Source organism: Carassius auratus, chromosome 17 (assembly GCF_003368295.1).
Source record: "Carassius auratus strain Wakin chromosome 17, ASM336829v1, whole genome shotgun sequence".
Classification (NCBI taxonomy): domain Eukaryota; kingdom Metazoa; phylum Chordata; class Actinopteri; order Cypriniformes; family Cyprinidae; genus Carassius; species Carassius auratus.
Window position 1 is genome coordinate 4,098,875 of NC_039259.1, and position 11,829 is coordinate 4,110,703.

Below are 11,829 nucleotides of genomic sequence, written 5' to 3' on the forward strand. Positions count from 1 at the left end.
AATGTATAACAAATCTATTTCAACACCTGAGGCACAGCTACAATGAGTTTTATGACCAATGCATGGCAAGAATGAAAAAAAAAATCCCTGGACACCAGATTTTTTTTTTTTGCCACGTCTAAAAAGTTTGTCACACCTTTACTTATTATTTTGAGTTGTCTGTTCTAGAGACATGTTACAACTTTTTGATGAAGCTCTAATTGGTTTTCTTTTGAAAAAATAAATAAAATGTTTCAAATGCATACTGAATGCATTTATTACTGTAAAGCATGTCTGTGTGTGTTAAACTTGTGATTAAAATCTATATCAATTCAATAAAAAAAATTGGTCCACATCGCACAGCCTGCTCTCTTTCAGAAGCCCGTTCTGTGGTTCTCAATCCTAGCATTCAATGTGGGTCTAGGACCATAATTTTTAAAAGGAGACTTCAGCTTTGAGAATCCTGATGCTGTGGCTCAGGACCCCTGGAGGGCATACCAATGCCGGTTCATCCTCTGGCCTTGCACTCTCACCACACACTTTCACGACTCAACCACATCAATGATTGGTTGATATTAGCTCAATTAAAGCGGATGGCGGTTCGGCATTGAGACGAAAGTAGAGAACAGATCGAGTCGATCCTTACCATAGTCACTCACTGTCAAGCAGTTCCAGACTGCGGAGTCTGATGGCAGCTATGTCCAACATGAAAACTCTTGGCCTGCTGTACATGAGAAGCCTACAGTGGTGACTCAAGACCAAGGGGTTCTCCCGAGGGGAAACCCACTTTTGCATGCTAAAGTTCACACAGAGGTCCTACATAACTTAGACATGGAGGAGACCTTGGTTCTTGTCCAAGGGCCCGGTGCTGGGAGCTCCTTGTCGCTGCGTAAGCTCCAGCTCCACTGGAGTCCGGCTGCTGTTAGTAGCCCCTTTCTAGCCAGGCTGGGTATGGTTCTCTGGCCTGATTTCTCTCTTTGACGGCACTCCATGGGAGGTACCCATCAGGATAGATCTCCTCTCACAGGCGGAGGTCACACCCCCGCTCAGAGTTGGAAGATCTATCTATCAATCTATGTCAAACTTTAAACCAACTTTAAATTGGTTCAGAAATCTGGGTCATGTGGTTGGACATTAAACCTGAAGGCATTTTGGCTGAATTACACAAAGCCTTTGTTTCAGCAAAAGTCATGACCGCTTGTTATTTTTCACTGTGTGTGTGTGTGTGTGTAGATAGATAGATAGATAGATAGATCGATCGATCGATCTAGATCAAGGTTACTACCACAATCAAGGTCCAGAAATGTAGTAGGACATCAAGGACCTGAATCGTGGTATTACCCTTGCTGTCAAAGGGAGGGTCAAAGAACTTTGTGAATGCATAAAAAATTATTTTAATTTGTGTTCTGAAGATAAACAAAGATCATACGGGTTTGGAACGATTTGAGTAATTAATGACAGGTGAGTAACTAATGACAAGATTTTCATTTTTGGGTGAACATTCCCTTTAAGGTATTGTAACTAACAGACCTTATAATGTAAACATGCAGGATAGGGACTGTCTGCAAAATGCAAAACCAAGAGCAAAAAGCACAGTTTTTCCATCTAAATGCTAAATGTATAAATAATAAATCTCAGTTTAATAGGTTTGCTATTATTGGTTCATAAAAGAACATTTAGATGTTAGTTTATTCACGAAACTATAGCCCAACAAAAGCTACCGAAATGAAAGAAAAGATAAAAAACATGCCAATGATTACATTTACATTTAATCATTTAGCAGACGCTTTTATCCAAAGTGACTTACAAATGAGAACAATAGAAGCAGTCAGGTCAACAAGAGAACAACAACAGTATACAAGTGCCATGACAAGCGGAGATGTGGGCGGAGATTAGTCAAAAAACGGTTCTAGTGACATCATTACTGCAGGAAGTAGAGAGATGTAGACCAAACTGGTCGTTCGATGTAGGCAAATTCTGTTAAATATCTCGCTTGGCATTAAACCTTTGAGCTTTAGAATTTTACAGATAATATTTATACTCTAACAACAACATTACACACTAACTAATGTTTAAACCTTTAAACCTCAAAGAGTGTGACTTGTTGCTGGTTCATAGAACCACATTTCTATGTTTTTTTTACTTTCATAAAAATTAATTTGAATACATGCTATTGAGTAAAAAATAAATCTGAATACATGCTATCGAGTCAAACTGAAACCTATTAAAGGGGTCATATAATGCAATTTTTTTTTTTTTCCTTTCTCTTTAGAGTGTTACAAGCTCTTGGTTGATGAATATCTGTAAAGTTGCGAAGACTTAAGTCTCAAATCCAAAGAGACGAACCAAACCCCACTAAAACGGCCGCCCAGATGTTCATGCAAAGAAAGAAGGCATAACTTTTATTCTAGTTGTAGTATTGTTGTTGTCCCCCGTCACCATGTCGTATAGACGCTGTGTGTTCCACTGTGAAATCGAAACTACTTTGTTTGGCCTTCCAAGAGGGTGATATCCTCTTTGTCATGCCTGAAGCTGATCTGTGATGGTCACTAAGGAAATATCAACTTTTCACTGTGGACCGCCAGATCGGCTTTCTGTGGACAAAGCAGAGTCCAGTCCCGGGGTCGTCATATGTAGCTGCCGCAAGCCCAACGGACACCCCTTTGTAGAATCCGCCATTCATGCTGTTCTTAAGCCTGCCCGCCTCTGCTCACTCAAGCTGTCCTCCGCTCACTCCGTTTCATTGAGAAATCTAAATTACTTTGTTTGGCCTTCCAAAAGAGGACACGACTAGAAATCTTGTTCAGATAATGTTTCTAATAGGTTTTATGTTTTGTTGCTTCGGTCGGACAGGGCATCACAATATGTTAAGGGGCATAACATTTCCGTCACACGGTTGAGGTATCCGCCCAATCACAAAGCACTGGATAGCTGGCCAGTCAGAGCACACCTCGCTTTTCAGACCGATGAGCCTTGTGAAAATGTATGCGTTTCAGAAGGCAGGGCATAGAGGAGAAACAATAATGTATCTGTGAAATAATGTGTTTTTTTTTTAACCTTAAACCGTTTAAACACATTTCATTACACCAAATAGCAACATTATATGACCCCTTTAACATATAATTTTTGTAAACATACAGCATTTTATCTCATCTTCACAGGCTGTATCTTGTTACTGGTTCATAGAATAACAGTTAGATATTGGTTGAATTTGCACAACTATAGCACACCACATTCTATTGAAATGTCATTTCTAATAAGTATGCTCATCTGTCCAAATTCTAAGGGGGGTGTGTTACTGGTTCATGGAACGACATTTACATGGTGGTTTGTAAGGAATGAGCAAATAGCTCACAAAGCCTTTCATAGTGCAGTACACTGCCCCCTAGAGGACTATGTTTAGGACCTTATGATTTCCATGATGCGGAAAATAAGTACGGAATCACGAATTTCACAATTTGACAAGGAATGTCATGGAATTTGTCAAATTTTTAATAAAACTAATCAAAAGTAGGTTATTACACTTATATGAAATCGCAATATCGACTAGTATATGTTAATCTTAAAGGGGGGATGAAATGCTCGTTTTCACTCAATTTCCTGTTAATCTTGAGTACCTATAGAGTAGTACTACATCCTTTATAACTCCAAAAAGTCTTTAGTTTTATTATATTCATAAGAGAAAGATAGTCTATACCGATTTTTCCCAGAAAAACACGAGCGTCTGTAGGCGTGACGTGTGGGCAGAGCTAAAGAATCACGAGCGCCAGTAAGCTTTTGCGCTGATAGCGTTTGGAAGCTGTGACATTACGTGAGGACAAAACCAACCAAAACAAACCATGGCTAACAGTCCGATTCAGCGTATATTTACGATCCAGAATCAGATCCAGAGGCTGAAATTTAACAAGAGCAGCATCAGCAACAGCGTCTCTATGTGGTAAGTACTGAAACTGTATATATTTGCTTAGCGGTTTTGGAAAATGCCTAAGTTCCACTTTGTCGTCTTTTTTTTTTTTTTAAGCTGTACATGAGGAAAGTGCAGTTTGATGACAACATTGCATGTTGTTTACTTGATGTGCTTACACGCCGATAGCTAAGTTAACAACACAGAGATATTTGAAGCAGTTTTACTCACCGCCTGCGGTTCCAACACACGATCGTGACCCTTTTTCGTTGGGACTGCATTATCCTTAAGAAATAAACGATGTGCAAATCCAGCATCAAACTGTGCCTTGTTTGTAAAACAAGCATCTTCGAAATGCAGGGGAACAAACACAAACACTTGAACAACTCCGTTGATGCTTTGTAAAAATAAACTCCATCCACTGGTCCCTTAATGCTGTTTCTCTTTAGGTAATCTGTGCAGGGTTGTCTTGCCCTGGCAACCAAAAACACACTCCTTTTGTGACATTTCGCGACGCTCTCGCTCTGATCAGTGAAGTCTGTTGTGCTCCCAGTGCTGTGCTACACGGGAGCGCACACTCTTCTGGGAGAAGTGCCCTCAGGACCCATATAAGGAAATTCCGCTCCATCTAACGTCACACAGAGCCATACTCGAAAAAATCTTTCCGAAACTTGTGACAAACCGGAAGAAGTATTTTTGGAACAGAAATACTCATTCAAATGTACAACTTAATTTTTGAAACTTTGTCCATGTTTAGCATGGGAATCCAACTCTTTAACAGTGTAAAAAACTCAGTATGCATGAAATAGCATTTCACCCCCCCCCCCCCTTTAAGCCACAAAAGTCAATTTAAATAGGAGCGTCTGCGGTCTCACTTAATGAGGACATAAATACATAAAAACAACATCTCCAGAACTACTCTGAGAGTCATTTCGTGAGCATTTTGCCATTTAATTTGAGTAAAACTAGCATAATTTCACATGCACAGAACTGTAAAGATATTCACGGCAACCCATCAAAATAAAAGAATGGTTTGATTTGAAAAAATTGTGCCTATTACTATTTTTCAGTAGAATGTGCATAGCCTACTACTAAAATAAAACAAACATTTTTTTAAAGGAATAATCACAAAACATTTTAATAGTTTTTAATACCAAAAAAAGTTGGGACAGGTAGCAATAAGGAGCTGGAAAAGTTAAATGTACATATAAGGAACAGCTGAAGGAACAGTTTGCAACTTATTAGGTCAATTGGCAACATGATTGGGTATAAAAAGAGCCTCTCAGAGTGGCAGTGTCTCTCAGAAGTCAAGATGGGCAGAGGATTACCAATTCCACGAATGATGCGGCGAATTGTGGAGCAATATTGGAAAGGAGTTTCTCAGAGAATAATTGGAAAGAGTCTACAGTGCATAATATCATCCAAAAAGTCAGAGAATCTGGAACAATCTTTGTGTCAAAAAATAAACCATATCTAAAAATGATCCAGAAGCGCAGGCATTTTCTCTGGGCCAAGGCTTATTTAAAATGGACTGTGGCAAAGTGGAAAACGGTTTTGTGGTCAGACAAATCAAAATTTGAAATTCTTTTTGGAAAACTGGGACGCCATGTCATCCGAACTAAAGGACAAGGACAACCCAAGGTGGTTACAGCGCTCAGTTCAGAAGCTTGCATCTCTGATGGTATGGGGTTGCATGAGTGCATGTGCCATGGGCAGCTTACACATCTGGAAAGGCACCATCAATGCTGAAAGGTATATCCAAGTTCTAGAACAACATATGCTCCCATCCAGATGTTGTCTCTTTCAGGGAAGACCTTGCATTTTCCAACATGACATTGCCAGACCACATACTGCATCAATTACAACACCATGGTTGCGTAGAAAAAGGATCTGGGTACTGAAATGGCCAGACTGCAGTCCAGATATTTTACCCATAGAAAACATTTGGCGCATCATAAAGAGGAAGATGTGACAAAGAAGACCTAAGACAGTTGAGCAACTAGAAGCCTATATTAGACAAGAATGGGACAACATTCCTATTCCTAAACTTGAGCAACTTGTATTCTCTGTCCCCAGAGGTTTGCAGACTATTATAAAAAGAAGAGGGGATGCCACACAGTGGTAAACATAGCCTTGTCCCCAGGGTCGGCGCCAGGACATACAAAATGAGGGGGCCTCGTTGTGTCACTGGGGGGGCATACCTCCACGGCAGATATATTTTAACAAAAATAACTTAAAATGTAATTACATTTTAACATTTTTAGCATTATTGCACCATATATTGGATTCTTATTTCTGTGCCCCTGAGAGTATGATTTAGAATGTTCAGTGACGTCACAGAACTGCCAGATTCAAACAGCTTTGGCGCCTTGGCTGGCACTGAGCCAGAGACGGACGCGCTCAGAGCTTGTCATATATTACAATTTATATGCAGTGTTTTCAACCACATAATGTTTATTTTGGTTTCATACATTTAAATATACATAATCACTAGTAAAATAATACATTGGTAGTTTGTAAAATACACACATATGTCTATGGAAGCAGCAAAAACTATTGAATCAAATGTAATTTGCCGACGTGTTTAGTCATATATCAGACACGCATAGCAGAACAATAAAGTTTACTCTATTCTTCGCCCAGTTCAACAGCCACTTATTTTCATGTAGCTCGGGAGAAACTGGGGAATTCAAGTGCTGTACGTTAAATCCGGCTGAGCGCTCATCTCGTTATAGATCAAGATAATTTATAAAGAAGAATCGTAATATCAGATAGTTGACATGGTAAGCAAGTTTGCATATATATTTTAATAAAAAATGAAAAACTAAATAAAACGAATAGCGATATATCTGTTAGTTATTGTGGCTGCTGTGTGTCACGTGACAATCATGATGCGTCGCCATGGAAACAAGGGGTCATTTAAAATATTTGAACTTACGCGTGAAAGGGTTGATTTTAAAAATATTTATATTTTCTAAGTAAACAACAATATCCAAGTTAATTAAACATTTTTTATTGAGACTATAAAAAATAATTCTGTATCTATTTTGAGGTGGCTATGCCACTGATCCAAAGCACTGAAGTACAGCCTGCGTAGCTCCACTTTATCAATGATGTTGGCTCCAGTTGTTTCTTCAACTATTCCGTCAGGTTCTTGTTCACCTGTCACCTCCGTTTTGCTGAAACAGGTGTGTTTTTAGTGATTGTTGTAACTGTGTCACAGAGAATGCAGAATTCATCTTCGCTGCGGAGATTGTGCACACATTCGGCAGGTGAAGATACAAGTTTCATCTCAGTTAAAAGGTCTGTATCCTCTCCTTGCAGAGTGATATTGGCAGGATTGAGCAAAAAAAGAACCTAGGGTGGCAACCAGTGGCGTAGCGCTGGTGCGCTGCTGCTGTGGAGGGAGACCGTTGACAGACCAGGCTCTTGTCTTCATGACAACAATATCAACTTTTTTTACACACCTACACCTACGCCTACTGATAAAGGACACCGTCAAAAGTATTGACGGCGAAATAGATTGTTTGACAGGTGCAATATTTGAAAATCGATAATTATTTATTTATTTTTTAAATTACATTTATATCTGAATTTATGTCAACCTATAGACTTTCAAATATCAAAATATCAGGAATTCATATGTATCTGTGTACAAAATGACATATAAACACATTTTCCTATTATATTTTGCCTGGAAACGCTTCCAGCACGCGCGCGTGTCACGGTAAAAATAGGCGTCGGTTCTATTTCTAGCAAGCACGCGTTTTCCTGAACACGAGTAGACCGTGAAGGGATGTTCAGCTCAACTTCTCACGTGTTGGATGAGAAACGAGACGGACTAAACTGTGACAAAACTGAAATGTTTTATTTTTTTATTTTATTTTTTTTTTATTAGAACTTGCATACACATTTGAAAAGCCAGAAATAAATGTCAATTCTGCATTAGGATGATTATTTTTAGTTTACCTTAAAATTACATAGACTTAATTTGATTTAAAAATTACCTGCTGTAGCACACTGAAAAAAAAAGTGTTTCATTCATCCAATTAAAACATTTTAGGGTAATGATTCACTTTTTCATTGGCTCAAGTAAAAAAAATATAGATGTGAATCATTACCCTATATATATATATATATATATATATATATATATATATATTATTTTATTTTTTATTTTTTTTATTGGATGAATGAAACACTTTGCATCTTTGATTTATTTGCACCAACTTTATTTGATTTTAACATTTTGGAAAATGTATTTATATAGCATACTTTTATTTAGTCTCACTGGTAAAGACCTTTTTTTTTTTTTTTTTTAAACAAATTTAAAAACTAAAATACTGAATGCTGATTAAGAAACATCTTAATTGAATGTGTGTTGATTGTGGTGTTTGGATTGTAGAATGCAGTTATTGTCTTTAATTTTACATGGTTACAGTTAATCTTTTATTTAAGGCCAGTTCTATGTAGTTTCAACCCAATTCAAAAACAAAATCTAAATGCTGATGTCTGTACAATCTATGTTTGTATTGAATGTAGGCTACTTACTGTGCAGTTACTGCTGTTAATTTCAGATCGTTACAGTTATTGTTTTCAATAGCCAAAAGCAAGTTTGAATCTCCGTATTGGAGACGCGAACCGTTTAAAATGATTCAGTTCGATTTGGTGAACTGGTTCAAAAAGATCTGGCTACATCTAATGATTCGTTCGCGAACCGGATATGACAAGCTGCTTTGTTTTGAACTCTCTCACAACAGACATGGCAGAGAAAACAATGGTGAATAAAGTCGTAGTTTTTGCTATTTTTAGACCAAAATGTATTTTCGATGCTTAAAAAAATTCTAACTGACCCTCTGATGTCACATGGACTACTTTGATTATGTTTTTTCTTACCTTTCTGGACATGGACAGTATACCGTACACACAGTTTCAATGGAGGGACGGAGAGCTCTCGGACTAAATGTAAAATATCTGTGTTCCGAAGATAAATGAAGGTCTCACGGGTTTGGAACGACATGAGGGTGAGTTATTAATGACATAACTTTCATTTTTGAAACCAACCCTTTAAGCAAAATAATTTCTGACTAGGACTGCACGATTTATCAAACACGATTGTTATGCACATTTTGTTAGTAAAGCCGGTTCTGTAATCAGCAGTAATTTCAGATCAAGCAGCATTTACTACAAAGAGCGGTAGTTGACTAACAAGTTAAGCAAAAAAGAAAAATGTAGACGATTTCATTGCATGATTATGAAATCGAAAAAATTGTTCCCGATAATGACAGCTGTTTGCATAGCTTTTCAGTGAACTACGGCTCTGTATAGTAAATACTGTTCCATCTGAGAGCACGTGAAAATACCACATTTAATAACATGCTTTTACTCCAAATTCACTTCATAACATCAGTCGAGTGTTTAAATAAATCCTTCTGTGAGATGATGCTTTTCTTACACAGAATAAGGCACGCAAAATGTTTCATAGTATTCTAAGCTGTGATAATGGCACTACATTATAAATATGTTACTTTATTTGAATATAAAATAATAATAAGAAGTCATCAATATATAAATCATATATTGTCATAGTCATGTGTTTATTAGTCCCACTGAATCAATGAAAGCAGTTAAATCTTTTTATTCAGCTGCAGGATAGGCTTTTCCTGGGTTTCTTCTTTGGGGCATATTTGGATTTTCAGCGCGAGAGCTCCCTCTGGCCTTCAGATGGAGATTCACTGCTGATCACGCCGTGCTTCTTTGAAAGATACACGTCAAATCGAATCACGTCAAATCACATTTTTGATTCCATTTCAATTAATCAATTAATTATTTTAAATTAACTATTTTAACACTGATCGATCATCACACTGATTAAAATAATGTTAGGGGCGATGAGGGGGATGAATTTTTCCCTCAAAAAATGACAAAAAGAATCCCCCATAACCATCCCCTTTAGATTGATACTGTTATGTATTATGTAAAATATACCATGCAAATTAAATATTACACCAACAGAGCCTGGGCTGGCCCTGCTTCTGTAATTTGGATTCTGTCATACGGTATGTAGTTTTAGAAATGCGCACGAAGGAGTGTAGATCAAGGAATCTTTTAATAAACATTAACCACTTTGACCATTACAAAATAACAATAATCCAATAAAAAGGAGAGCAGAACGGGCTCTAACTCAAATAAGAAAGATAACAAGGGGCAGATAGGTGATAAGGATAAGTAAAAACAATGAACAGGTGATCTAAATGACAGAAGATTAACTAATGGTAAATGGTAAATGGACTGCATTTATATAGCGCTTTCAACAGACCACATGGCCATCCAAAGCGCTTTACAAGTTGCCTCACATTCACCCATCCACTCACTCATTCATACACCGACGGCGGTGAGAACAAATGATGAGAACAGGAAATTAACCAAATGAGGGCAGACAGTTACTAAACAGAAAACAACACATGACACTGGGACTGAAACAAATAAAAAACAGTAACCAAGACACACCTTGATGTTGATACAGAAGAGTGTATTAATTTTAAATGAATTTATTGATTGGTTTTAATTTCAATAGTGCTTACTTTTAGATGTCATACTTGTGTGAAAACAAAGAACATTAAAATCTGCCTATTGCACAACCACTGTATTATGGAATGATAATGATTTTTAATATTGTTTTTTATGAATATATTAATTAATAGTAATAATATAATAATAACCACAATTTTTGTCTACAATATTGATTGCATTTTTAAAGTCAAGTGAGCGTTATAAGTGTCTGTCTTTATATCTTTCAAAACATTAGTGCACAAATTGCTCTTGTTTTGTTTATTTAAAAAAAACATTCTGGTGGGAAAACATTAATCGTTTTATCCTTTAGATAAACTTTGCAGACGGTCCCAGCTGCCCGCGCCATCTCGCTGTTGCAAGAGACTTTATGCGTTGCAACGTCTGTATACTGTCTATGGTTGCAACATATCGAGTAAAACAAATAAACTGCGATGTGCATTCGGTTCTACGTTCTAATGCTTTTCAGATAAGCATTTTTAATACAAATATATCCACTTATAAGGCTAAATACATTTTTTTCTATTTTTCATTTTTTATAATAGTTATTATTAACATGTTAGGTCATACCCTGTGCCGCAGGCCACATCCAACACCTTATGTACCCCATGTTTTCTGAGCAGGGACAGCAACCAGCACTTGTACTCCTCTGTCCTGCTTTGAGTGTCTCCGATGTACAGCTGCCACACTTTCGCTGCTTTACCGTCGGCATACTGATCAGGAAGACCAACTACACCTACACCAAGAGAGCGTGTACGATAAATACTGTCCACCATAATGAATTATCACACCACGTGAACGGTTCGTCTTCCGGATATGAATTAATCTCCTGTCTTGTCTTGTTTGAGTTTTTCTATCACGCTTATTTTGTTGACACTTATATCGCGTCTGTGTTGAAACAGAAACGTTTGACCAATCGGACACTCGAATACACTCACGCCTCCATCTCCATTGGCCGAAACTTGCGATGACGCATAAGGCTGGAAGATACTCCTCCGATCTATGTTTTGTCAGATTACGATTAAGGTTAAAGTGTAAGGTCTTTGCACTCCGTGTCCGAAATTGTCGAATGCGTTTTTCCGTTTTTCGTATTCACCATCCTTTCCTATCAATAAATGTTAGCTGGTCATTTTGTGTCAGAATAATAAAACGGTACAATTAGTTTTTGTTGCTGATGTGGTTGTTGTGAAAAGTTCATTTTTTTTAACAATCAAGCTTTTAGCAATTATTTAAAATGCATTTGATCACTCTAAAAAATAATCTAGAAAGAATGTGAATGAACACCATAAGCAAATCACCAAATTTATGTCACTGCCAAAAAAAATTACTATGGCCAGCTATAGCCATTACACAGGGCCATAGCTGGGGTTAGCGGG

General features: G+C 37.4%; 1 protein-coding gene across 2 annotated transcripts in view; it reads right to left on the bottom strand.

Annotated features, from left to right (window-relative positions):
* The window catches only part of gnmt (glycine N-methyltransferase), a 113,970-nt gene extending 102,616 nt beyond the window's left edge, over positions 1 to 11,354 (bottom strand). Inside the window, exon 1 of one of the 2 annotated variants that reach the window (XM_026285350.1) lies at positions 11,024 to 11,351. In XM_026285350.1, coding sequence (XP_026141135.1) covers positions 11,024 to 11,229 — 206 coding nt within the window. In that variant the 5' untranslated portion in view covers positions 11,230 to 11,351. Of the gene's footprint in view, positions 1 to 11,023 lie in introns of both variants that reach the window. The other variant, XM_026285349.1, reaches the window with a different exon arrangement.
* Between the last annotated feature and the right edge of the window lie 475 nt (positions 11,355 to 11,829).